This window comes from Ursus arctos, unplaced genomic scaffold (assembly GCF_023065955.2).
Source record: "Ursus arctos isolate Adak ecotype North America unplaced genomic scaffold, UrsArc2.0 scaffold_14, whole genome shotgun sequence".
Taxonomy (NCBI): domain Eukaryota; kingdom Metazoa; phylum Chordata; class Mammalia; order Carnivora; family Ursidae; genus Ursus; species Ursus arctos.
In genome coordinates this window covers 6,466,807-6,493,329 of record NW_026622808.1, presented here as the reverse complement: position 1 = coordinate 6,493,329, position 26,523 = coordinate 6,466,807, and the positions used below count along the sequence as shown (strand labels likewise).

Below are 26,523 nucleotides of genomic sequence, written 5' to 3'. Positions count from 1 at the left end.
CTCGCACCTGGACACCGGGTTAGCAATTTCCTGTTACTCTCCAGGTGACTGATAAACTTGGTACGTTTGTACGGGAAGACCCCAAGCTCAACCACCACTTAGGGTCTTCTATGAGAAAATGCACTCTGAGTTACAGTTAAAACACAGTCGCCACTAGAGACACAAATAAGATAGGGAGTGCCTTTAAGAAGTTTATTTAAAACGAGGGACACCCGAAGTTAATTTTGTACCTGTCTGACAAACACCACACGGGAGCTCGCTGGCCCTCTCCACGGCCCCTTCTGGAACAGGAGACCTGTTCCAGAACCCTCAACCTAAAGAGCTGACCTGAGGGCCTTCCCATGAGGAGCAACTCCGGCTAATCCAGTTAAACTCCCCACACGGCAGCTGTAAAACAAGCTTTCCAAGTGCTACTTTTTTCCCCGAGGATCCAAAACAAGAAATGAGCTGAAAGATGAAGATTATTCTTTCTCCTGACGCAGAAGCAAGAAAATAAACCGACGCAAAATCCAACCCGGAGGCCACCACGTCCTCCCAGTCCAAAGCCGTGTTCAGGTGCCTCTCCTCTCTCTTCCATGAAAAAAAAGAGAGACAGAGGGAGAACAGGGCCGGTCTTTCAGAGCTGCAACCGCTCCAGCCAGAACGAAGTATTTTTAAACAGACCAGAGCCAGAACTGGGCTAAGAGAGCCTGACTACTGGAACGGCTTCTTCCCTAAATGGGATCTTTGATGTTTATCAAGGCTCGAGCTCCAGCTGAAACTCTTCCCGCAGCGGGAACACTTGTAAGGTTTCTCTCCTGTGTGAACTCTCTGATGTCGATTAAAGTTGGATCTCTGAATAAAACTCTTCTCACAGATGGGACATTTATAGGGTTTCTCTCCTGTGTGGATCTTCTCATGGTGACGCAACCCCGAGAAGTCGCTAAAGCCTTTCCCACAGTAATCGCATTTACAGGGCTTCTCTCCCGTGTGGATCCTCTGATGCTTCACGAAGTCTGAACTCCGCAGAAAGGCTTTTTTGCAGGTGGGGCACTGAAAGTACGTCTCTCCGGTGTGAGTTCTTTGGTGGAAAACCAACTGAGAATTCCTATAAAAGGTTTTCCCACACTCCCGGCAGGTGGGGAGTTTCTGGGCCATGGGGGCTCTCGGCTGCCCTTTCGGAGACGCCTCTCTCTTCTCCTCCAGCCACAGCAGGGACAGTTCTTCTGGATGGGGATTAGCCAAATGCTGCTTCCCAGAATTCCTGCCGTGCGGTGAGAGCTGGCCCGCGGGCCCCTCACCCTGAAGGTTTTCCAGAGCCTCGGGGAGACTGTCCCCTTCTCCAAAGCACCTCGGTTCATCCTCACTGAAGAGGCCGCCCAAGGAGGCCTGTGAAGGTGCCTCTCCTGACGCTTGACAGGAGACTTCGGAAGCTTCCTGGCCTCTACAATTTTCCAAGTTCACGTTCTCTTTGTCATTCTCCTGCCTGTCTCCTGGAAGAAGAAAGAAGCTTTGAAATCATTCAATCAATGGGATGCCCTGTTTTCTAACTCGTATGTCAAAAAAGAAGGTCATCATGAAACATTACCTCTTCTTGTCAAGAGGGCATCAGTGAGTGAGGAAGGATAATATCATCCCGCCAGAGCGCCTGGCACTCACTGCTGGGGTCCAGGCTAAGTGCTCAGGAGCTGAGAACGTCTGACAGCAGAGGGGGTGCACACAGGGCCCGCCAACCGCCCGTCCCAGTAAATGAGCATTTCTTTTTTTTTTTAAGATTTTATTTTTAAGTCTTCTCCACACCCAACGTGGGACTTGAACCTACAACCCCAAGATCAAGAGTCGCAGGCTCCACCGACGGAGCCAGCCAGGCGCCCGGAGCAGCATGCATTTCTTAAGGCCCGGGAAAAACAAGTGTCTTTTAGAAGGTGTTCCTTTGAAAAAGGATTCGTTTTTATCTGGTTACACATAAAACATAAGTCTTATCGCTAAAACAATTTGGAGAGAAAAACAGAAGAAAACCAAATCAACCTCGATCATACCCCCCAGAGGTAGCAACCATGATCCTCCATTTCCTTCCGCTGTTTAACGTATACACGTGTGTGTATGTATGTATGTGCGTAGGGTTTTTTTACATAATTGGTATCATAATTGTATACACCGTTCCATACCTGGCTTTGTGGCATTTAAATTGTAAATGGCAGTATTTACCAATTTCACATGGATTCGCCCATTCACAAGTCACCTAAAACTTCCTGAAACGCACTAATGTGTCACTTTACTGTGGCTTTAACACACAGTGAGGCTGTGGCAGAGAAGTGGATCCCTCAGTCTGGGGGCCCAAATGCAGCATTCCCGTGTGCTTCACCAACTCGGATTAACCGGGATAATTTTGTTTTTCTCAGAGCACCGGAGTGGCTCAGTCAGTTAAGCGCTTCGGGGTTCTGGGTTCGAGCCCTGCCTGGGGCTCTCCGCTCCGCGGGGAGTCTGCTTCTCCCTCTCCCTCTATGCTCTCCCGCACTCCCTCTCTCTCAAATAAATAAAAGTCTTTAAAAAAAGATTTTATTTTTCTAAGTTTTTGGTTATTACCACTAAATAATACATAAAGGCTTTTACTTTGGTGGCAGAATTTGTTTCCAGCTTGTATCAATGACTTTCTTCCTGCAGATCTGAGGAAGCTCTGTACCGCTCTCTTTCCTGTTTTAGTGTCTTCACATTATCTGCTACAGACCCAGGAATCTGCCCACGACTTAGATCTGACTGGTTACTTCACAGTCCCTTAGAACACATTCCTCTCGAGTGACAAAGGTACTTTTCTCTTGTCTTTAAAGAAGCCTTGATAAATATCATTTTAAAGCTCAATAATGGTCCATCACAGAGACGTCACCAGACTTAATAGTAAGCACATGACTTACTGAAGGAATTCTGCGGAAATCGGAGCTGTTTGTTGTGGTCTGACGGCTATAGATAATGCTGTGATTTTGTCTTCGTCCACCGCTGCCCACATTTCTGACCACTTCACATTCCCTGAAGGGTTATACCACATCAACAGACGTGAACGCTCTTTCTGAGGCTCCTGACGCTGACTGGCAAATCCATCTCCAGAAGGACTATCCCCTCCCTTGCTATGAGCAGCTGGGCTAAGCAAAGGAGCACCCTCAATACTTAAGCACTGAATATTTCTAAAATATTGGCCATGGAGAGCAGTGAAAAGAAATGTTTTTCATTGTTAAAAATTTTAATTCTTTAGTTAATAAAGGATGAAGTTTTTCACATTTATGAGCTCTTTTTCATAAGACTGCTGCCAATTTTTTTATTGGGAAAGTCATTTTTTCTTATTAACCTGCGTTAACTCTCTCTATATTAAGAAAAATCATCATTTACCTGTCATGTTAATGAACAATGTTTTTCACCAATTTAGTTACCTTACTTTTGTTTGGGGTTATTTATGTTTGGGGTTATTTATGTATATGTGTAAATTGTGGGGGTTTTTATTTTTAAATATACTCAAATCTACTAATCTTTTCCTTAACAGTTTTTTTCCGTGGCTTTTATACTGGTAAAATCTTCCCCGCCCCAGACATGAATCAAATATTCACCCACTTCCTTCATATTTTCATATTTTACATCTTTTTCATCAAATTTAAACCGATTCCTCTTCCCAAAGAGCACTGCTCCATGAAGAACAGCTCTTCCCATGGATCTGCGCTCCCTCTTCCTCCATCACATGCTAAATCCTCATACACACCAGCGTCTCTTCCGAGGCTCCCTTTTCTGTTTCATCGGTCTGTGAGGCTATTTTTAGATCAGTATCCCATCATTTTAACGACTGCACCTTTCTAAAATGACAGAATTTTTTTTTTTTTTTTTTAAGTAGGCTCCATGCCCTACGTGGGGCTCAAACTCATGACCCCCGAGATCAGGTCACAAGCTCTATCAACTGAGCCAGCCAGACTAAAATGACAGGCTTTTAATATTGAGATTTAATGTTGATGAAACATTCTTCTTCCAAGACTCTTTTGTATTCTTACAGTATTCTTCCAGATAACTACTGAAGATTCATTTTCCCAAATAATTTGGGGGGGGGGGAATCCCTTGGGATTTTGATAAAGGTGAGTATATGGCTTCCTGAGGTTTACTCCCCTGCTGGCCTGCTTTAACTAGGACCCAGTCTCCCGTATGGTCAAACAAACAGCATACATGCTCTCTCTCAAGACTTCTGCCCCCTTGGTGTGAGTCCACATCTGTTAGACTGGCTACCTGTTGCGTCTTTTAGATGGAACGAGCCCTTTCGGGACCCATCCCTGCGTGCCCGGCTCTGGCATCGACTTCCCACGGGGTTCCTCAAGCATTCCTTCCAGTCCACCCTGCACATGCCTACCTCCCTGGCCTCTCTTCCCACATAGCCTCTCTTTCAGGAACCGACAATGGCATTTCTTTGCCCTATTAAGGCAGGCTAGCTTTATAGATGCTCCGCAGTCTCTTTCAAGGTAAGATCTAATGGGACCATGTCAGCAGGTGGACTGAAGGAGAAGGGGAAAAAAAAGAATGAGTGGGGATATGTGAGCCATATATCACAAATATATCATCACAAATCTATCACCATATATCACAAATAACAGCCCCCTGCCAGGGAGCATATGGGAAATCTCTGATCCTTCCACTCAATTTTGCTGTGAACCTGAAACTGCTGCAGAAAATAAAATCTATTAAAACAAAAATCCTACTGCAACAACCTCTAAAGCAGTGTTTTCAAACTTCTTTTGTCTGCCGCCCACAGTACGAAACATGTTTATACTGAAATACAGAACACACGCACATACCTGGAACAAAAATTCCCTGAAATGCTACCTAGCCTGACATTTGATTTTCTCTATCTGCATTCTGGTACGTTCTATTCAGGCTTATCATTGCAATTTTTTAAATGCCAGTTGCAACCTATAAGATGATTTTACAATACACTGATTGGTCATGAAACGCAGTTTGAAAAATACTGCTCCAAAGGAATCCTTGTGAAATAGTATTATGATAAATATATCGGTTAGAATTAAAATCATGTTTCATTTGATGCTTGTTGTCTCTGTAATATATTAGCAAAGGAAAATTATTAATTCAATCGCACTGGGGAGAAAGAAGGACTTGTCAAATAATTGTCATCCCTGGTCCTTTTTTTCCTCCACGGTGCTGGGATCTTTTGTCTACGGAGAAGGGGTGGGGGGGTGTGCAGGCAAGCATGAGGGGTAGGTGTTATGTGACTGCAATGTTTTAAACAGAGTGCAGCGAACAAAGGGTGATTGCTACATTACAACAGAACAAGGTCACGTATCTCTTCCTCTCCAGTCTTAAAATACACGATTTATAGGAAGTGTTTGCCGTTGCTGCTGTTTAGTGAAAGTTCAGTGCTTGGAGATTAAACATGTTTTCCTGTTTGCTTTGTCTTAATTAGTATTCATTTCACTAGAACCAGAATAAAGAAAGAAAGAAGAAAAACGAAAGAGTCAGGAAGGGCAATAACTGCTGTTAACATCACCTTTTTGTAGCGGAACTCGACTCCTATCTGCGTTGGTATCCACCCGCCCTAATCTTATCTCTCTGTGAAAAAGCAAGCTGTCGTGGCAGACAAGACTGAAGGCAGACTGAAGACCAACGTGTGGTCTCTGTTCCATGACATACGTACGTACCGACAGCCCCGTACCACAGATGAGGAGACCCAACCTCCGCACTCTGGACTGACCAGATCACGGCTCATTACAGTCCATGTCACAGACATCAGGTCCTAGTACAGGTCCCCCACCACTTCCAATTTAATGACAGGAGGTCAGAAAGGGCTCAGGCCCAATGAAAGATCACTCACCTATGCAGGTGGGTCTTGAGATCTTCTCGCCAACGTGAAGGTGCAGTCCTGCCAGCTCTTCCCCATACTCTGTTGAATTAGTCAGATCAGACTTGGAATTGGAAATGCCTGGCATCCAGAGAGATAACAGGAAGCCTAGATGAATGGGGAGAACTGGGGGACCAAGCTGTGTCCTTCAAGGTACAACCTGACCATGAAAGGGAAATATGAAGGATCTGGAGATCACTCAAAACACTTAAGGGGCACCTGGGCAGCTCCGTTGGTTAAGCATCTGCCTTCGGCTGAGGTCATGATCTCTGGGTCCTGGGATCAAGCCCCGCATCTGGCTCCCTGCTCAACGGTAAGTCTGCTTCTCCCTCTGCCCCTCCCCTGCTCATGCTCACTCTCTCTTTCTCTCTCTCCCTCTCAAATAAATAAATAATATCTTCAAAAAAAAAATTATCTTAGAAGGAGCTTCCTATCTTCTTAGGAGCTACTGCGAGCTTCTAAGACATCAGCACTCACAAGATAACCAAGATATATGGTGAAGGTCACAAAAAAGAAGAGTCTGGACAGGTGACCAGAAGGGCTTCCACACCACCTGGCAGGTACAAGGCCAATGACTGGGCCCCACCCATGGCTGGTTGGGACAGTACGGTTTAGTGGCACAGAGCGTGGACTCAGTCAGCCACACTGAGTTCTGTCCTAACTCTGCGCTTACAAGCTACATTAACAGTGAGCACGTGGCCTGACCTCCCACTCACTTTGGTCATCTCCAACATGGGAAGACCATCACCTATCTCGTAGATTTGGGGAGTTACTACGTGGAATGCAGCCATGACAGTTCCGGGCGCACAGAATCCTTTCAGGGCTCTCACTAAGCTGCTCTCTCTGTACTCAGCCGTGCCCCTCAGGCCCTCCCTCAACCAGGGAACTTCTAGTGGAGCAGCCACCATTAACGGGACACGGGAAATGTTCACCACCTCCTCCCGTCACACTAGTGCATGCCCTCACCTCCTGAGACCATTTTCCCGTAGGTCTCCAGCATGAGATCCCAGTACTGCTCCTTCTGCGTGGAATCCAGGTGCCTCCACTGCTCCTAGAAAGCACACAATACAGGGCTGTGACCCAGCCTTCCCCACCTAGAGGAAAACAGGGACGTGCCCTAGCGGCCTGGCCAGCAGAAGATCTAAAGAATCATGGGAGGTGGCTCACCGGAAGAGGCCAAGGGGAAAACTACAGTCTCCACGTCACTATTTCTTGCCCTGCTTAGAAAACATTAAGGTTTTAAAGTTCTGGATTTTTTCCAGTTGCACATATTTAAGAGTGAAGGACACAGAGAGAAGGCAGAGGCCTCTTCTACACTGTCCTTTTTTTCTTTTTTTAACTCAGTGCTTATAATAGAGGTCGTTGAACAGTAGGAGCCTGATAGTCCCGATATTTCATTAAAATCTGGAAATTCAAGAGGGAAAAGAAATTAAAAGGGAATTTGTTGGAAATGCAAGTGCAAATCAGCAAAAAGGTGGGAAGAGCCCACAAGGAAGTCAAGTGCATTGTCTCCCTGACACAGATCAGTGGATTCAGAGCAGAGATAGACGCTGCCTCCGTGCCCACCTGGAAACCCCCCAATGGTTCTGAGTTTACGGTCTAACATTAGACCCGTTTTCCACCTGCTTCGTGGAAAATTGGTGGGTTCTCTGGAGCCAGGTATCCCTCAATTATCCCCAAAACACGCCCTTCTTTTCCTAGGAAACTGGAGACTAGAGACTCAAAACTGGGAACGCTGCCTAACGGGAGTCTCCTGTGAATTCAAACTCCAATGTTCCCACCGAGGAGCTGACTGTGAACGACTCAGTCTGTACAGCAGCGTGACTCATAAATAGCACAGCCCCTGTTGTCAGACACACGGGTTCTAAGTTCAGATCTGCCACGACTACCTGAGATCTTAAGTTACGTCATCTTTGAGTCTCCGTCCTCACTTGATTAGAGTACGAAACTCGAAAACTAACAAATAATGCGTCACTCGTTTTCACAGCATGTTGTAGTCTTCATTGCTAGCATTCATCAGTTTATCAACTATTTACATGTATGTGCGTGTACACACACACGCACAAGTCTCTAAGAGCTGCCCCTACTAACGTGTGAGCTACATGAGAAAAGGACTCCCCACTGTACTTTCTCAGTCCCCACGACGATGCCCAGGACAGAGCAGGCACCCGATATACGTTGTCCGGGAGAAATGAAGCCCTTGGCAAATAACTCCTCAGGAAGTGATACATTTATTACTGTGATTATTGCACAAGTGGTCTACGGGATACTCGGTCTCCCAGACTCCCCACCGAGGGTTTGCAGAGAGAAATGAAGGGGTTCTGTACACTTTCAGGAACCGCAAAGCCGATAGACATCCATTATTACCATGAATAGCCAGCTACAGGGAGCACAACTGAGGAGGACGAATAAGAAAATGAGATGCTCCTATGACACAGGGATCTACTCAGGGAAGCCATTCCCGGTCCTCGATCAAGTCTGCCCCACAGCACCCCAAAGGGAAGCGGAAGACCGGAAAAAGAATGAAGACACTGAAAGCCTGCAATGAGCAGATAACTAAGTGAAAATTTTAAAAAGCAAAAGATGGGTTGGATTTTTTTTTAGGGTAAAAATATGAAAAGTGGGGGCGCCTGGATGGCTCCGTCGGTTAAGTGCCCCACACTTGATTTCGGCTCAGGTCATGACCTCTGCACAGGCTCAGGGTCTGAGACCGGGCCTGAGGGGGGCTTGGCTTGAAATTCTTTCCCACTCTGCCCCTACCCCTGCTCACGCTCTAGCGCTCTCTCTAAAATAAATAAAATCTTAAAAAAAAAAAAGTGAAAAGTGACTCAAATATATTTTACCATATACTTAAGTATTAACTATAAGCACATTTTTAATTTGAATTTCAATTTAGAATTGTTGCTTATTAAAGGAATACATAGAGTTGTGAGCTTACTTTGTTAATCTATGAGTGAAGCTACCTGAACAACCTCCTGAAAGCAGCCAGTCTGAGCAAATAACCAGTCTGCCGAACATGCGACCCCTCGGTCCTCTCGATCGGAAGACACAGACCCTTGCTTCGGCAGCTGCAGAGAGTAACGGGCGTGCCCACGAGCACAGGACTGGCTGCTCGGATGCCTGGCCTGCTGGACACACGGCCAGCTCCATGGGCACCACGGTGGAACCCAAGGACCGCACCCAAGGACAGTACAAGTCAACAGAGAGTGCAGCCACCAAAATCCCCAAGGGCCACAATCAGCTCATTCAAAACTCAGAAAAGATGCTTCGGGAGGACTCTAAAGAGCGTACCTCCACGTGAAGCCACACACTCACTCGAGGACCTGCCAGGAAGCTAGGGATGCGTGAAGAAAGCCCTGACTCCACAGGCAAGACACAACTGCACCCATCTTGCCTTTTCCTCATTTTTATAAGAGGAGGAAAAAAATCTCAATTCCTGTTCTGGAAGGACAGAACTATGGACTCTGAGAAAAACGTATCTTGATTTTGCGTGGAGACAGCACCACCTTGTGGGTCCGTGAGACACTGCACAAGGCACTTGCACAGAGTTCTCTGCACTGAGTTCCTCTCCCGAAAGCTGGAAACACAGCAACACGAGTAAATGCATCCCCGAGTCTATCTACGTGAGGCTCTGACTCAGACACAGTGCCTGATAATGAAGGACCACTGTGCAGGGACGTTACTTCACTATTCTGGCATCATTCACGAAGCTCCTAACCTAGAAGAGAGATCCGAGGGAGTGATTACATCTATTTTAATATCTCCCTTCACTTCACAAAGCATCCATTCAGTATCAAGGTGCTTCTGATGCAAATGGTTTTTGTTAGAGTTTGGAGCAGGGATACTGGGATTGGATCTGCTCAGTATAGGGAAAGACACACACACACACACACACACACACACGGAAATACTGAACATTTTTTAGTCTTTTGATTTGAGCTATCCAAAACAAGTCATGGTTAATGTTGCTATGTTATGTATAGTTAAAGCTTAATTCTACTTGTTAGAATATGTTCAAAAATTGTATAGACCGTTCATACAGACACTTTGTACTTACTACAGCGGCGACAATAATCCTCCATGTCTGCTTGAAATAGTTCACAGAATATCCAAATCGTTGTCACTATGAAACCTCCTGCCTAACAATTTGGTTTCTAGGTGTCCGGAAAGTAGGAAGACAGGTACCCTGAGTCACTAAAAGGGTCTGTGCCTCTCCCAGCCCCTCCCAGCCCTCTCCCCGGGGGTAAACTGTGAAGTCAGCATTCTGCTTCTACATCTCTGAGCCTGGGAGGCTGAGGCTCGAACCCGGCTTCAGCATCACATCAAGCACCACCCACCGGCTTCCCTACCTTTACCTTCACTCCAAGTACCTCAGGAGGCAAGTCCCAAAAAGGGCTCCCCAAAGGGAGAAAACACTGAAACAGTGTTTTTCCAGAAAAACCATTTTTAATCAAACACAACTTTTCAGTGTGTTTGTTTTCAGTGTTTATTTGTTTCCTGTTCCCAAACTTGCTCACAGCCAAGATGGAGTAGCAGAGACTGGATTTACCTTCCCGCCTGAAACAAACGAAAAAGAGCACAAAATACATGACACAACGGTTCGCAGACATCACCTGGTAGGCAGAGCAGAGATCCCTGAAAGTGAGGAAACCAATTAGGTGAGCCCTGCACCAGCCAAACTTGCTGCCTGGAGAGAGCACCCCAGGAAACAGAGGCAGGGGGGCCGGGCGGAGGCAGGCAGCCCCCTCCCCCTTGAGCTGGCAGAAGGAGCTCAGAGTTTGGGGCGGTGAAGGGAGTTATAGTTAGCAGGGCAGAAGACCAGAGTGGGGAGCTGAACCGAGAGAGAGCTCCAGAGACATACAGAGGGTCCCCCCCAAGTCTGGGAGAGATCCCCCAAAAGAAATGGAGGAAACAGAGCTTGCACGGTGCTGGAAAGAGTTTCTGTCCTCCAGCCAAGACACCCTGTACATCAGGCAGCCTCAGGGAGAATATGCGGAAGGGTATTGCCTCGGGAGTGGGAAAGTGAGACTTCTCGGGGGCCGTAAGACAAACTACGTCCAAGTAACTCAACCACACGCCAGAGCAGAGCTCAACACCGTTTAGAGGAGTGTCGAAATACCCAGCACCCAACGGGGTCAAATGCACAACACGCAACAGCCAATCAAATGTTGCTGGGCACGCAGAGGAGCAGGAAAACACCTCAAAATGAGATCGATCGATCCACCCACACTGACTCCGAAATGACACAGGGGATAGATTAGTAGACAAGGACATTAACACAGATGGTTTAGCCACATCCTGCACGTTCGAGGTGTAGGAAAGACCCAACATGTTAAGTATAGACATGAAAAATAGAACAAAGCCCCAATTCAAACATCTCGAGGTGAGAACTACACTGGGTGGGATTAACAGTACATTAGACTTTCTGGAAGAGATGAGTGAACCTGAACACCCATACACAGAAACTATCCAAAATGAAACAGATTTTTTTTTTTAAAAGAGAGAGAGAAGACCATCAGTAAGTTCTGGGACAACCTCAAGAGATCTAGCACATGTCTGCGCATTACCATTATATAAGGCCAAGGGGGTGTTATTCTCAAAGTCCACAAAGAAGTGGAGAAGGAAGGGAGACAGAAAACGAACGAAGAAATACTGGCCAAAATTCTTCCAAATTTGTTGGAAACTATAAACCCACAGATCCAAGAATCCCAAAGAATCCCAAGCACAAGAAACATGAAGAAAATGACTCCCAGGTCCATCACAGTCCAACTGTTAAAAACCACTGAGAAAATATTAAAAGCAGCGTGAAAAATACATTACATGCAGAAAAACAAAGGGAAGAGTACAGATGGCATGAGTCCATTTTATACACAATTCCAGGAAATGCAAACTAATGTATGGTGACAGAAAGCAGTTCAGTGGTAGCCTCAGGATCTCAGGGTTGGGGGAGTGTGGAGGACAGGAGGGAGGGATCGCAAAAGGGCAAAAGCAAACCGTGGGGTGTAACAAGTAGGTTTATCACCCTGATTATGGTCATGCTTTCACACATGTGTGTATATGTCAAAAACTTATCAAACTGTACACCTGAAATACGGTCAGTTTGCTGTTCGTCAATTATGCCTCCGTAAAGTTGGGGGAGGCCACCTGTCCCACGTTAGATAGAAGCTTTCAAAATCTCAGACTGAATCCTATGGGCGAGGCTAGACCAGGAAATGAAACAGAGCCTTTTCTCAGCATAACCAGAGGAACAGGAAAAGGGAGACACGAGAGGGCCACCTTTTCCAGGATGCAGATTCCATTATCAAGATAATTACTAAACATTCTGCCTCGAGGGAAACGCTGAGACTCGGGTTTCATTCCACGTGTATTGTTCCTGTTGTCCTTGCTAGGCTGTCCTCTCTCCTCTGCTTCTGAGAACGCATCCCCTTTCCATCCTCCTGACTGCTGACACCCTCAAGCCCATCTCTGGGGTGAGAGAGGCAGGAAGCCAGCTCACCGGAGGTGTTGCTTGGAGAAAGGAGGCTCCAAAGTCCTGGTCTCTGATGAGCCTTTCCTCTGGTGGGGCGGGAGGCCGGGCAGCCATCGCTGAAAGGAGGAACAGGAAGTTTGAAGATTCTAGAAAGATGTCATTGCAAACCACTCCCTGGAGGGTACGGATGAAAATCGTCCCAAATGAGAATTGATGCCTGTCCCAGCGTCCATGATGTCAAGACTCGTGTTCACCTTCCTAACAAACTCCAATTCCCCACAACCTTCCAGACAGCCTCATCCGTATTTTCCCCCTCCTTCCTTCCCCCTTCCTTGGAACCAACAGTCAAATGGTCTGGCGCAGTCATAAAGGAGATGCACAGACTGAATCAGAGCAACTCACTAGGTCTACCCTGTTTCCAAACTTTCCAGAAATACCCTCATCTGAGCAGCACACCCTTTTCAACTCACTCTTAGGCCTACTAACTACAGTCCCCAAAACTCCCCAAGAAAGCACCACACACCACCACAAGTAACTGCCCCTCACCTAATTCTTGTTCCATGTCAGACTCCTCTTTCACTGGATGGCTCGGAGGCTCCAGAGGCCTGCACGGTGAGTCCCGAAGTCCCAGCTCCTGAGTCCCCACTTCAAGATGGCGCTCCACTTCCCCCATTTGGCAGCTTGCAGATTCCATCTTCTCTGATAAGATCTCCTGTCCTAGAACCTGGATGCTGATCTAGAGACCACATATTACTAATTACGGAGAGATCCGGACTGAGGGGTTCTGAAAGAAACAAAGCTCACACTCTAGAACAGATAATAAGGCAGTCCTTAGGGACAGGAGGTAGGGAAAACCAGATTCTCTGTCTAGACCAGCAGGAACCTGTGAGAAAAACATCCGGAGAGGGGCCAAGAACTGAGGCCTGAATCAGGCCTGGGAGACTCTGAACGTGCCATTAATAATGTGTTTCTACGGGATAGTCTCCACCAATTAAAACTCAGGTATCCTTTAAACAACGTCTCAAACACCTTAGTATAAAGATGGAATGGGACAAGAGGCTTTATCTTCTATTTGTAATGACGAGAAGGTGTTGAGTCAGAGAGGCTTAGAATTAGGTGCGATATGGGGCGCCTGGGTGGCACAGTGGTTAAGCGTCTGCCTTCGGCTCAGGGCGTGATCCCGGCGTTCTGGGATCGAGCCCCACATCAGGCTCCTCTGCTGGGAGCCTGCTTCTTCCTCTCCCACTCCCCCTGCTTGTGTTCCCTCTCTCGCTGGCTGTCTCTATCTCTGTCAAATAAATGAATAAAATCTTAAAAAAAAAAAAAAAAGAATTAGGTGAGATATGGGGATATACTGATGTGGTATAGTAAGAAATATGTATTTAGTCTTTGTCCCAGGTTCCTGGCAGAGTTCCTAAAACTCTTGGAATTGCCTGAACGACAGGAGTGATAGGAGCAACTTCTGTTATTCATCATGAGCCCCTTTCAACCATACCCGAGTTTATGCTAAGAAGGTGACACTCGGTGGGCCCCCAGATAGCCTCAAGATGGAAGCTGGTCACCAAAGGAACCAACCAGGTGACCAGAGGACCGAACTCGCAGCCCCAACACTCAACCCCTGAGGAAGGGAGACGGGCTGGAAATTTTCAATCACCAACGGCCAATGATTAATCTATCATGCCTAAGTAACGAAGCCTCCAAAACATCCCCTAAACAGTGGGGTTCAGGGAGCTTCTGAGCTGGTAGCCACACAGAAGTGCTGGGAGAATGGCATGTCCAGAGACGCCACGGAAGTCTCCTCCTAGGAGTCATTCTAGTAAATTAACGAACCTGAGGAGGGGGTTGTGGGAACCTCCAAATGTACAGCCCATCAGTCTCAAGTACAGCTGGCCTGGGTGACTCGTGCTTGGTGACTGAAATGGGAACAGCCTTGTGAGACTGACCTTTGTCCCACTGGGTCTGCCAACCCCAGAATATTAGTGTCAGATTTGAACTGAATTGTAAGACACCTCACTGGTATCGGCAAATTGGAGAACCGGTCGTTAGTGTGGAAAACCACATACACCGAGGGTCAGAAAAAAGACAAACACACCCGGTAAAGACCCCAGAGGAGCCCTGTGCGTCACTGGCAGCTTAGATTTTCTGCTTACCCACTGCCACAGTCTCTGGGGGTCTCCCTTCAAGCTCTCCACAAGGGTCACCGCCTCCTCTCCGCTGCCGGGGCACTGTTTCCGCACCCACATCTGGATCTCCCCGGGCAGGATGGTCAGGAACTGCTCCAACATGAGGATCTCTAAGATCTGCTCCTTCGTGTGAACCTCTGGCTGCAGCCACTGGAAACAGAGCTTCCGAAGTTGTCTCAGCGTCTCGTGAGGCCCAGACATCACCTGGTAACGAAACTGCCTGAAAAGCTGGCGTGCGGTTTCGGGGTTAGAGAGCTCCCCTCGAGGGGCAGCATCTGGTCCGGAGAACGGGGAGTCTTCGGCCTTCGCCAGCAGCGGCGGCAGGACCAGGGCCTGCCCCAGCTCGACCGGCATCCTCTGGCTTGGCAAGTCCTTTTAGGTGAAGTGTTTCCGGGGCGGAGTTGTCACTGGGGAGGACCAAGTCTTCACTGAGGCTCTCACAGGGGCGCTAGAGAGGGAGGGAGAGCCAGGGCTGGGAAGAGGAGAGGGACACGTGATCAGTGAGAGTGCACGCACACGCCCCACCTGAGAAAGACTGTAAAGTTGACCAAGCAAATCGCTAATACTGTATCTAAACTGGCATCATCACCCTGAGCTTTTTACGACATTCCCTCTCAGTCTTCGAATGTGCAAACCAAGTAGAAAAATGAAATGCACCACGTGAAGTATTTTCACTACTGGTTCCCAAGCAAACGGCTCTTCTGCACACTTTCTTAGCTGCACCCGTACGTTCGCAGACTAAAACAAAGTAAAGCTGAATGAAGACATCGACGCCCTAGAAATAAAAGCTAATGTTGAAGTAATCTGATGCTCCCGTAACAAAGAGGAGGCTGAAGAGAACAAATTGGTTTTTCCCCAAAAGGTGCGATGAAATTTCTAGGTGACCTCTTTTGAGTGTCACATGGAAAACTGGACTATTCGGGAATGTAGGAACAACCTGTGACAAGTGAAATTTGCAACCCTGGGCTTAAAGAGGACTTAGAACAATAACTACCTCAAAAACACTCCTATGGTCTTGAGCTAAGTGAGAACCATTTTACGGCGACCGGTACAAACATTTAGAAGACAAGAACTAAGACAGTGAAAAGAAATACTAAATGACAAAGTTTGCATTGAGAAATGTTTAAAGAATCATGTACTATTTCTACTTAACTTTCTTGCATAAGATCCTAATACTGGATCACTGGGTCAACCCTTGAATGTTATTAAAGAGCCACAGGTCATCATTTCTCCATAACACTAACTGCAACAATAAAAACAAAACAAACAAGCAAACACACCCAATCGTTTAATCTGCCTGGCTTCATCAGAGATCAGTACAACACTCCTGGCTTTTAAAACTTGCTTTTTGGGGACGGGGGGATGGGGCAACTGGGTGACAAGTATTAAGGAGGGCACGTGATGTAATGAGCACTGGGTGTTATATACAACTGATGAATCACTGAACACTACCTCTGAAACTAATAATACACTATATGTTTATTAAATTTAAATTTTAAAAGATAATAAAAAGAAAACATAAAAACTACTTTTTCCAGGGCACCTGGGTGGCTCAGTGGTTAAGCACCCAACTCTTGGTTTCAACTCAGGTCATGATCTCGGAGTCATGAGCTCGAGCCCCGCATCAAGCTCAGCGCTCAGCGTGGAAACTGCGTGGGATTCTCTCTCTCCCTCTGCCCCTCCCCCCGCCACTTGCTCTTACGCTCGCTCCTGAAAATAAATAAAAGCAACTTTTTCCTTGAGGTATAATAAGGAATGCCTTCATCCCTAGCACTTCAAGCAATTTATCCCGTATCAGAAAATCACTTAAAACTAAAAAAAAGAAAACAAAATGTTTCCAGCAAAAAAGGAAAGAGTGAGGTAAAAGGTATTAACCCAATATTAAGTGTTTCTCATGTGGATCTCAGTGCATTTATTTTTAGTTCAAAAAGAAACTCACGTATTTCATTCATATATTCGTACAGAAACCAGGGTGTTACACAGGTGTATATTATGTGCTCAGTAAGTACGTGTTTGGGGAATTCGGCTTCTGGCCATGGCAGAGTAACTGGCAGCACAGACTGGCCCACCCACTGGAGAAAACTTATAAGACAACTCTGTTCAAGCATTAGACAAGAGGCAGACAAGAATGAAATCCCCAAGGGAAGAAAAACTCAGGAGGTGAGATCCAAGATCATCCTGGCTTTCTGCACGGGGACAATTTCCCCAGCAACAGTGCAGGACGGTGGAGTCCAATCAGAGTTCAGTGGTCTCACCAAATTGAGGAGGTAGAGATCAGAACTTGGAGCTGCTTTCGTATCTGGACTCTCAAGAACAGGGCAGTGGAGAGAATGGAGCTGTGACGGGGTGCAGGGGAAGTGGTCAGGCAGAAGTCTGTGTGGGGTTTCCCTGTGAGCCAAGGGTGGGACTGCATATGAGCAGGGTGAAACTATGCAAGATTTAACAGAGAGCAGCTGCTACAGGGTTAGGAGCAAAAGAAATACAAAACGCCAATCAATGATGAGAGGTATCAGGGCACCTGGGTGGCGCAGTCGTTAAGCGTCTGCCTCTGGCTCAGGGCATGATCCCAGCGTTCTGGGATCGAGCCCCACATCAGGCTCCTCCGCTGAGAGCCTGCTTCTTCCTCTCCCACCTCCCTGCTTGTGTTCCCTCTCTCGCTGGCTGTCTCTCTCTGTCAAATAAATAAATAAAATCTTTAAAAAAAAAAAAAAAAAGATGAGAGGTATGAGAGTTTTTGACCACTGAGAGTGGAGAGACCTCACTAAAACCCAAAGTATCCTGAAATACCAGAAAGGCCGCATGTTAGAGGTAAAGACCATACCCTAGAATAAGACGTACTCTAAACCTGCCCTAAAAGAGCCTAAAACCACAAGAGCCGCAGAGGAAATCCAGTCTACTGGTCTAGTCTGATCAAGTTCGAAGGCCTCAGGATCCACTTTGGGCTTTCCAGAGATCTGTCCTAACAAGGCACAAAACCAAGCTAATTCAAGTCAAAGGTGCTCAGTGAGTAATCCCACCGCACGCTAGAACTAGAACAAAACCCGGTACTCTTCAGAGGGAGGAACAGAATCCTTAGCATCTGCAATGTGCCACCCACAGTATCCGAGATGTAACCCAAAATTATTAGACATTTAAAAACATGAAAATATGACTCAGAGTCATGGGAAAAATAGTCAAGAGAAACCAACCCAAAGATGGCCCAAGGACTGCAAGAAAAATGTAGTCATAATGAGAGGACGGGGACCTTCTACAGAGAAACAGAAATTCTAAGAAGACCCAAATGCAAATTCTAGAATAAGAACCATCAACCTGGAGTTCCACATCCAATAAAAACATCTTTCAAAGATCAGAATTAAAATAATGACATCTGCTTTTAAAATGCGTTCACCTGCCTGTGTTCCCTCTCTCGCTGGCTGTCTCTATCTCTGTCGAATAAATAAATAAAAAATCTTTAAGAAAAAAAAAAAAAAAGGGGGGCGCCTGGGTGGCACAGCGGTTAAGCGTCTGCCTTTGGCTCAGGGCGTGATCCTGGCGTTGTGGGATTGAGCCCCACATCAGGCTCCTCCGCTATGAGCCTGCTTCTTCCTCTCCCACTCCCCCTGCTCGTGTTCCCTCTCTCGCTGGCTGTCTCTCTCTCTGTCGAATAAATAAATAAAAAATCTTTAAAAAAAAATAAATAAAATGCGTTCAAAATTGGGGCGCCTGGGTGGCTTAGTCAGTTAAGCATCAGACTCTTGATCTCAGCTCAGGTCTTGATCTCAAGGTCGTGAGTTCAAGCCCTGTGTTAGGGTCCATGCTGGGTGTGGAGTCTACTTTAAAAAAAAAAAAAGAAAAACGTGTTTAAACTTAAGCAACCATCAACTAAAGAGACTGCTATACTCATTATATATGAAACCAGCAGGTACCACAAATCAAAAACCAATAATAGATACACAAAAAATAAAGAGACAGGAATCCAAGCATAATACTAAAGCAAGCTATCAAACCACAGGGGAAGAGAGCAAGAGAAAGCAGGAAGAGAACTACAAAATAACAAGAAAACAATTAACAAAATACCGACAAATACATAACTATCAACAACTCCTTTAAATGGTCTAAACGCTGCAATCAAAAGACACAGGATAACTGAATGTGAATTTAAAAAAAAAAAAAAAAAAAAGACTCCTCTATATGCTGCCTGTAAGAGAGTCACTTCAGACCCAAAGCACATACAGACAGACACTGAAGGGATGAAAAAACATACTCCATGCAAACAGAAGTGAAGAAGAAAAAAAAGCCGGGGTAGCAATAGTTGTATCAGACAAAATAAACTTTAAAACAAAGGCTGTAATAAGAGACAAAGAAGAGCACTATATAAAGGGATCAATCCAACAAGAGGATGTAACAACCGTTAAATATTTACGCACCCAACCTAGGAGCACGTAAACACATAAAGCAAATATTAACAAATATAAAGGAAGAAATTGGCAGTCATACCACAATAATAGGAGACTTTACACCCTATTTACATCAATGAATAGATCATCCAGATAGAAAATCAACAAAGAAACTGGCTTTGAACAACATACTAGACCAGATGGAAATAAGAGATATATACAGAACATTCCATTCAAAAACAGCAGGATACATTCTTTTCAAGTATACTTGGAACATTCTCCAGGACATATCACATGTTAGGCCACAAAACAAGCCTCAATAAATTTAAGAAGACTGAAATCATATCCTGCATCTTCTCCAACCACAACAGAAAGTAGAAATCAATTACAAGAAAAAATCCGAAAAGAACACAAACGCATGGGGGTAAACAACATGATATTAAACAACCAATACACCAACCAAGAAATCAAAGAGGAAATCAAAAAATACATGGAGACAAATGAAAACATAACGGACCAAAATCTTTGGGATGTAGCAAAAGCAGTTCTTAAGAAGGAAGTTATAGCAATACAGTCCTACAACAAGAAGAAAAATCTCAAATAAACAACCTAACCTTACACCTAAAGGAGCTAGAAAAAGAACAAACAAAACCCAAAACCAGTAGAAGAAAGGAAATAATAAAGATTAGAGCAGAAATAAACAAAATAGAAACTAAAACAAAAACAACAGTACATCAACGAAATCAGGAGCTGGTCCTTTGAAAAAATCAACAAAATTGGTAAACCTTGGGGCGCCTGAGTGGCTCAGTCAGTTACATGTCCAACTCTTGGTTTTGGCTCAGGTCATAAACTCATGGGTCCTGAGATCAGGCCCTGCATTGAGCTCCGCGCTCAGTGGGGAGTTTACTGGAGATTCTCTCCCTCTGTCCTTCTCCCCACTCGCACTTGTGCGTGCTCTCTCTCTCTCTCTCTAAAATAAATAATCTTTTTTAAAAGCTGATAAACCTTTAGCCAGATTCATAAACGAAGAGAGAGAGAGAGGACTCAAATAAATAAAATCAGAAATGAAAAAAGAAAAATAATTCATAGAAACACAAAAGACTACAAAAGAGTATTATGAAAAAGTATGTATCAACAAACTGGACAACCTAGGAAAAAAAAAAAACGGATACATTCCTAGAAACATACAACCTTCCAAAACTGATTCAGAAATAGAAAATTTTTAGAGGGGAGGAGAGTGGGCGGATGAGCAAGCCCGGTGATGGGTAGTAAGGAGGGCACGTATTGCACGGAGCACTGGGTGTTATACGCAAACAATGAATCATGGAACACTACATCAAAAACTAATGATGTACTGTATGGTGACTAACATATCATAAAAAGACAAGAAAAGAAATAGAAAATTGGAATGAACCAATTACTAGTAATGAAATTGAATTAGTAATCAAAACACCCCCACCAAACAAAAGTCCAGGACCACATGGCTTCACAGGCAAATTCTAGCAAACATTTAAAGAAGAGTTGATATGTATAGTTTGAGAAGTCAAACTATTCCAAAACACGGAAGAGGAAGGAAAACTTTCAAATTCATTCTACAAGGCCAGCATTATATTATCCTAATACCAAAATCGGGCAGAGATGCTACAAAAAAAAGAAAACTACAGGCCATTATCTCTCATGAACATAGTTGCAAAAACCCTCAACAAAATATTTGCAAACCAAATTCAACAATACATTAAAAACATCATTCACCTCAATCAAGCAGTTCAATATTCATAAAACAATGTAACACATTACATTTAACAAGGGAAAAAAACCCATATGATCATCTCAATAGATGCAGAAAAAGCATTTGACAAAATACACCCATTCATGATAAAAAACGCTCAACAAAGTGGACTTAAAGGGAACATATCTTTATTAAAAAAAAAAAAAAAAGCCATCTATGAAAAGCCTGCATCTAACATCACACTCAGTGGAAAAAAAACTGAAAGTTTTGGGGCGCCCGGGTGGCTCAGTCGTTAAGCGTCTGCCTTCGGCTCAGGGCGTGATCCCAGCATTACAGGATCAAGCCCCACATCAGGCTCCTTCGCTGGAAGCCTGTTTCTTCCTCTCCCACTCCCCTTGCTTGTGTTCCCTCTCTCGCTGGCTGTCTCTCTCTGTCAAATAAATAGATAAAATCTTAAAAAAAAAAAAACAAAACTGAAAGTTTTTCCTCTAAGATCAGGAACAAGACAAGGATGTCCACTCACCACTTTTATCCAACACTAGTACTGGAAGTCTTAGCTATGCCAATCAGACAAGAAAAAGGAATAAAAAGCATTCAAACTGGTAAGGAAGAAGTAAAACTGTCACTGTTTGTAAATGACATGACAGGATTCATAGAAAACCCTAGCCTCCATCAAAAAACTACTAGAATTGATAAATGAATTCAGTAAAGTTGCAGGATACAAAATTAACATACAGAAAACTGTTGTTTTTCTATACACTAATGATGAAATAGTAGAAAGAGAAATTAAGAAAACAATCCCATTTACAATTGCATGTAAAAGAATAAAATACCTAGGAATAAAGTTAACCAACGAGGTGAAAGACCTGCTCTGAAAACTCTAAGGCACTGTTGAAAGAAACTGAAGAAAACATAAATGGAAAGATGTATCACACTCATGGACTGAAAGAATTAATGTTTAAAAAGCCCATACTACCCAAAGCAATCCACAGATTCAGTGCATTCTCTAGCAAAATACCAATAGTATTTTCCACTATCTGAGGTGGTACACACACACACACACACACACACACACACACACACACACAATGGAATATTACTCAGGCCTAAAAAAGAACGAAATCTTACCATTTATAACAACATGGATGGGCCTAGAGGACATTTTGCTAAGTGAAATAAGTCTGACAGAGAGAGAAAAATACCTTATGATTTCACTTATTTGTAGAATATGAAAAAAAACAAAACAAACAAATCAACAACAAAAATCAGACTCTTAAATACAAAGAACTGATACTTGCCAAAGGGGAGGGAGGTGGGGGTTATGAGCAAAATAAATAAAGGGGATTAAGAGATACAAACTTCCAGTTATAACAAGTTATACAATATATACAAACAAATCACAGAGATGAAAAGCACAGCACAGAGAATATAGTCAATAATATTCTAATAACATTGCATGGTGACTACAGTTATTGTGGTGAGCACCATGTAATGTACAGAACTGTCGAATCAGTATGTTGTAAACCTGAAACTAATATAACATTCTATGTTAATTACATTTTAATGAAAAAATGAAGATATTTTTCAGATAAATAAGCTAGAATTTTTCACCAGTGATTTTTTTTTAAAGATTTTATTTATTCATTTGAAAGAGAGATAGTGAGAGAGAGCACAAGGGGGGCGGGCGGTGCAGGGAGAGGGAGAAGCAGGCCCCCCACTGAGCAGGGAGCCCCAAACGGGGCTGGATCCCAGGACTGTGGAATCATGACCTGAGCCAAAGGCAGACACTTAACTGAGCCGCCCAGGCGCCTCTCAACAGTAATTTGTACTATATGAAATGCTGAAGGACACCTTTCCAGTTGAAAGGAAGCGAAGATCTACCGAAACAAATGAAGATCTCCAAAAATGGTAAATATATGGTGAATATAGAAACACTATGCTTTTACTTCTTCTAACTTCCTTAAAAGTCAACTGACTATTAAAAGGAAAAATAACAACAGTGTGTAAATAGAACATAAGTAGAAGAAAAAGATATTTAAAAACAGCACAAAGGGGTGGGTAAATGGAATTAATCGGTTGTTAGGCTATTACATTCATGAATTGCTAAATGAAGAACAGGAAGTGGAAAGTGAGTGGTGCTAAAAGTCGAGTGACAAAATGGAAATGTAAAGGTGTTAAAGAAGAGGCAGGAATGAGAAATGTAAATTGTTTAGTATAACGTGGTACAAATATTAAAGTAGACTAATAAGTTAAAGTAAACTTTGATAATTTTTTTTAAAGATTTTATTTATTTATTTGACAGAGAGAGACGGCGAGAGAGGGAACACAAACAGGGGAGTGGAAGAGGGAGAAGCAGGCTTCCCCCTGAGCACAGAGCCCAATGCGGGGCTCCATCCCAGAAGCCCGGGATCATGCCGCGAGACGCTTAACAACTGAGCCACCCAGGCACCCCAAAACTTTGATAATTTAAAGATACATACTGGTAGCTGTAAAAATATTATATAAAGAAGTACAGCTAAAAAAACCAAAAAAGGAGTCCTAAAAAACACTCACTACCCCAGAATGCAATAAGATCAAGAGAATAAAAATCAGAAAGATCAAATGGAAAAAAAAAGACGATATGGTAGACTAACACACAACCTTATCAGTAATCACATTAAATGTAAATGGACTAAACATTTGAATTATAAGATTGCCAGATTTAGCAAAGAAAGACCCAACCATAGGGTGTCTACAAGAGATATTTAATACTTAAAGACACAGGAAGTTTGGAAACAAAACAATGGGGGAAAGACATCCTATGCAAACAGCAAGCATACAAAAGCTGGTATGGTTATATTAGTATCCGACCATGACTTCAAGAAAAAAAGACAGAGGAACAGTTCGTTACGATAAATGGGTCCAATCATTTGGAACACAAAACCCTAAACGTGTATGTACCTAATAGTAGGTCTAAAGAGACAAATCCTCATAGCTGATAGAAGGAGAAGAACAACAACAACAAAAAAAAAATCAGTAAGGCTACAGAAAATCTGAACATTATAAACCAACTCAATCTAATGGACATTCAGACTCAACAAGTGCAGAATACACATTCATTTCGAGTTCATATGAAACATTCACCAAAGCAGACCATATGCATAAGTAAGTTTCAAAAGACTGGAATCTCGAAGTATATATGCTCTGACCACAGTGGAATGAAATTAGAAACCAGTAACAATAAGATACCTAGAAAATGCCAATATATGGAAATTATCAAATAACTAATATAAACCATGGCTAAAGAAAAAATCACAATGGACATTAAAATGTTTTCTTTCCTTTTTTAAAGATTTATTTATTTGAGAGAGAGAGAGAGAGCGCGCAGCAGGGGAGGAGGGGGAGAAGCAGCCCCACACCCCCTCCCAGCATGGAGACCGATTTGGAGCTCCATCCAAGGACAAAGGGATCACGACCTGAGCAGAAGGCAGACGCTTAACTGACTGAGCCACCCAGGTATCCCGGAAATTAAACTGTTTTCATACTGAATGATAGTGAAAATACAACAATATCAAAATGTACAGGTAACCATTAAAGTTCTAGAGAAAGAATGTACAGTTTTGAATAAATATGTTAAAATATTGAATAAAGGGCATCTGGGTGGCTCAGTCAGTCAAGTGTCCTACTCTTGATTACAGGGTTGTTGAGTTCAAGCCCGCATTGTTGAGCACAGGGTCTATTTAATAAATAAATAAATAAATAAATGGGGTGCCTGGGTGGCGAAGTCAGCTGGGCAGTGTACTCTTGGTTTTGGCTCAGGTCATGATCTCGGGGTTCTGGGATGGGGTCCTGGTTCCGGCTCCATGCACTCAGGATGGGGTCTGCTTGGGGTCTCTCTCCCTCTCCCTCTGCCTCTTCTACTCATGTGCTAAAATAAATTAAAATCTTTAAAATAAATTTTATACACACACACACATACAGAATATACAAGCATCCTTCATTATCTAAATCTATTTGGCTCCTGAGTTTCAAATAAGTAGAAAGATTCCACATAGCAAGAGACTGATGGGCAGACTCATTCAAATTTATCTGCTTCCTGAATGAAGACAGCAGTAATGTTTTAGGAAACATTTACGGAGGGGCGCCTGGGTGGCACAGCGGTTAAGCGTCTGCCTTCGGCTCAGGGTGTGATCCCCGCGTTGTGGGATCGAGCCCCACGTCAGGCTCCTCTGCTATGAGCCTGCTTCTTCCTCTCCCACTCCCCCTGCTTGTGTTCCCTCTCTCACTGGCTGTCTCTCTCTCTCTGTCGAATAAATAAGTAAAATCTTTAAAAAAAAAAAAAAAAAAGGAAACATTCAGGCAAAATGACATTTAGGGAAAATTATAAATCCTATAAAACATTTAAATCTGATTTTAGTAATTATATCCTAACAAAATGCTAAGAAAAATGCCTCGATTATTCCAAATTGAATTACTTTATAGAGGGTGTACTTTATATTCCAATGACTTCATAAGTAGCTGCTCCTGTTATGAAAAACATTTCAAGTAATCCCAAGTGTGTAGCTGTTATTAAAACTGTAACAAATGAGAGTGAACTTAAAATGTACCCTTAGGTAAAGTATATTTACTATACCTATGAATACAAGTAGCCCTTTGTTGTGTACCTAATATTGACAAACACTCTTTCCTTAAGCAAACTTTAGTCAAGCTCCGGAGTCCTCTTTTTGACAAGGCCTGGTCTTTCACATCTGGCCTTGGCCCTTTTAGTCCCATTTTAGCAAGAATCTTGCTGAGTCCAGTTTAGGGAAAGTCCCTCATCTTTGACAGCTGGTCAAATTCTACATCAACCATGGTATCTGACCAGCCCTGGTATCCGATCAAATTCGGTATCACCCAGGCCCGCCTTCAACAAAACTCCAGTCAAGTTGATTCAGCCAGAACTCCCTTTACTCCGGATGTTTCCTCTTAGTCATTTTCCATCCACTGACCCCTCACGCCCCCCCACCGGGCTTCCCTGGCGATCATTCTCCACTCCTCATTGTTGCAGAGTGCAGCCCAATTGCTCTCCGCTCCTGAAAAACCGCGTTGTAGTAGCCCCCCTGAATAAACTCTGCCTTACCGTCTTTAACGAGCATATGAGTAATTTTTTCTCCAACACTACGTATCAGCTCCATATTAGGCCCTGTTCATGCCATTTCTAATCCTCACAATCCCCCTGCAAGGCAAGTATCAGAGTTGACTGATTAGGAACCTCGGGGGCTCAAAAGGGGTAGCCGAAGTGGAACCCACGAAGCTCCAAGCACGGCCTGTGTTTTGGGGAGGAGAGCTGCTGACGTTGGGGAATTTGGGGGGCAGGTTTGGGGACTGTCACAAACGCCGTGAGGTTTGGGGTCCACCGGTATTTTGCGTCCCAGAGGCCGGGGCAGCGATCCCCACCCAGGTATCCTCCACTCTCCCTCCCCAACGCCCACAGCACCCCAGGGAGAAAGGCTCTGGGCAGCGGCCCACGCGGGGCCCTTCTTTCCAGCCTCTGGGGGAAGGCAGAGGAAGCGGCCCGGTTTCGGTGCCGGTCCAGGGGCGTGGCCGGGAATCCGGGGTCCACAGACTCCGGGGCGCAGAGCCGGCTCCGGGCAGCGGCGTCTCCACTTCCCCAGAGTGCCCTCGGCCGCGCCACCCCTCCCCCGCACCCGCCGTGTCCCCGCGCCCTCCGAGACCGTGGGCGCGCGTCCGCCGGCCCCGCCGCAACTCCCGGGGGCCCCGCCGAGACCAGCGAGGAGGCAGGCGGCGCCAGGCCCGACCCCGGGCGGCCGCAGCCGGGCCCGCCCAGCCCGCGCGCGCTCACCTCGGCCCGCGACGCCGACTCCGGGCGCACTTCCGGGAGGCGGGCGACTGCGCGCGCCGCCGGCGCCGGCGCCGGCGCGGACCGGCGC

General features: G+C 44.8%; 1 protein-coding gene across 6 annotated transcripts; it reads right to left on the bottom strand.

The window, feature by feature from the left end:
* Positions 1-178: 178 nt before the first annotated feature.
* ZNF18 (zinc finger protein 18) lies at positions 179-26,523 on the bottom strand. Of its 6 annotated transcripts, none has more exons than XM_048226854.2 (8): positions 26,436-26,480; positions 25,713-25,808; positions 14,477-14,981; positions 12,873-13,062; positions 12,354-12,442; positions 6,824-6,908; positions 5,831-5,938; positions 179-1,472 (listed from the first exon to the last, which is right to left on the bottom strand). In XM_048226854.2, the coding sequence occupies exons 3-8, from the start codon at positions 14,861-14,863 to the stop codon at positions 694-696; spliced, it is 1,638 nt and encodes a 545-aa protein (XP_048082811.1). In that variant the 5' UTR covers positions 14,864-14,981; positions 25,713-25,808; positions 26,436-26,480; the 3' UTR covers positions 179-693. The 6 variants fall into 6 exon arrangements, with proteins under 6 accessions (XP_048082811.1, XP_026376804.1, XP_026376807.1 ...); XM_026521019.4 differs by lacking the exon at positions 26,436-26,480 and adding an exon at positions 26,308-26,414; XM_026521022.4 differs by lacking the exon at positions 26,436-26,480 and adding an exon at positions 26,308-26,414 and having other exon boundaries at positions 5,831-5,899.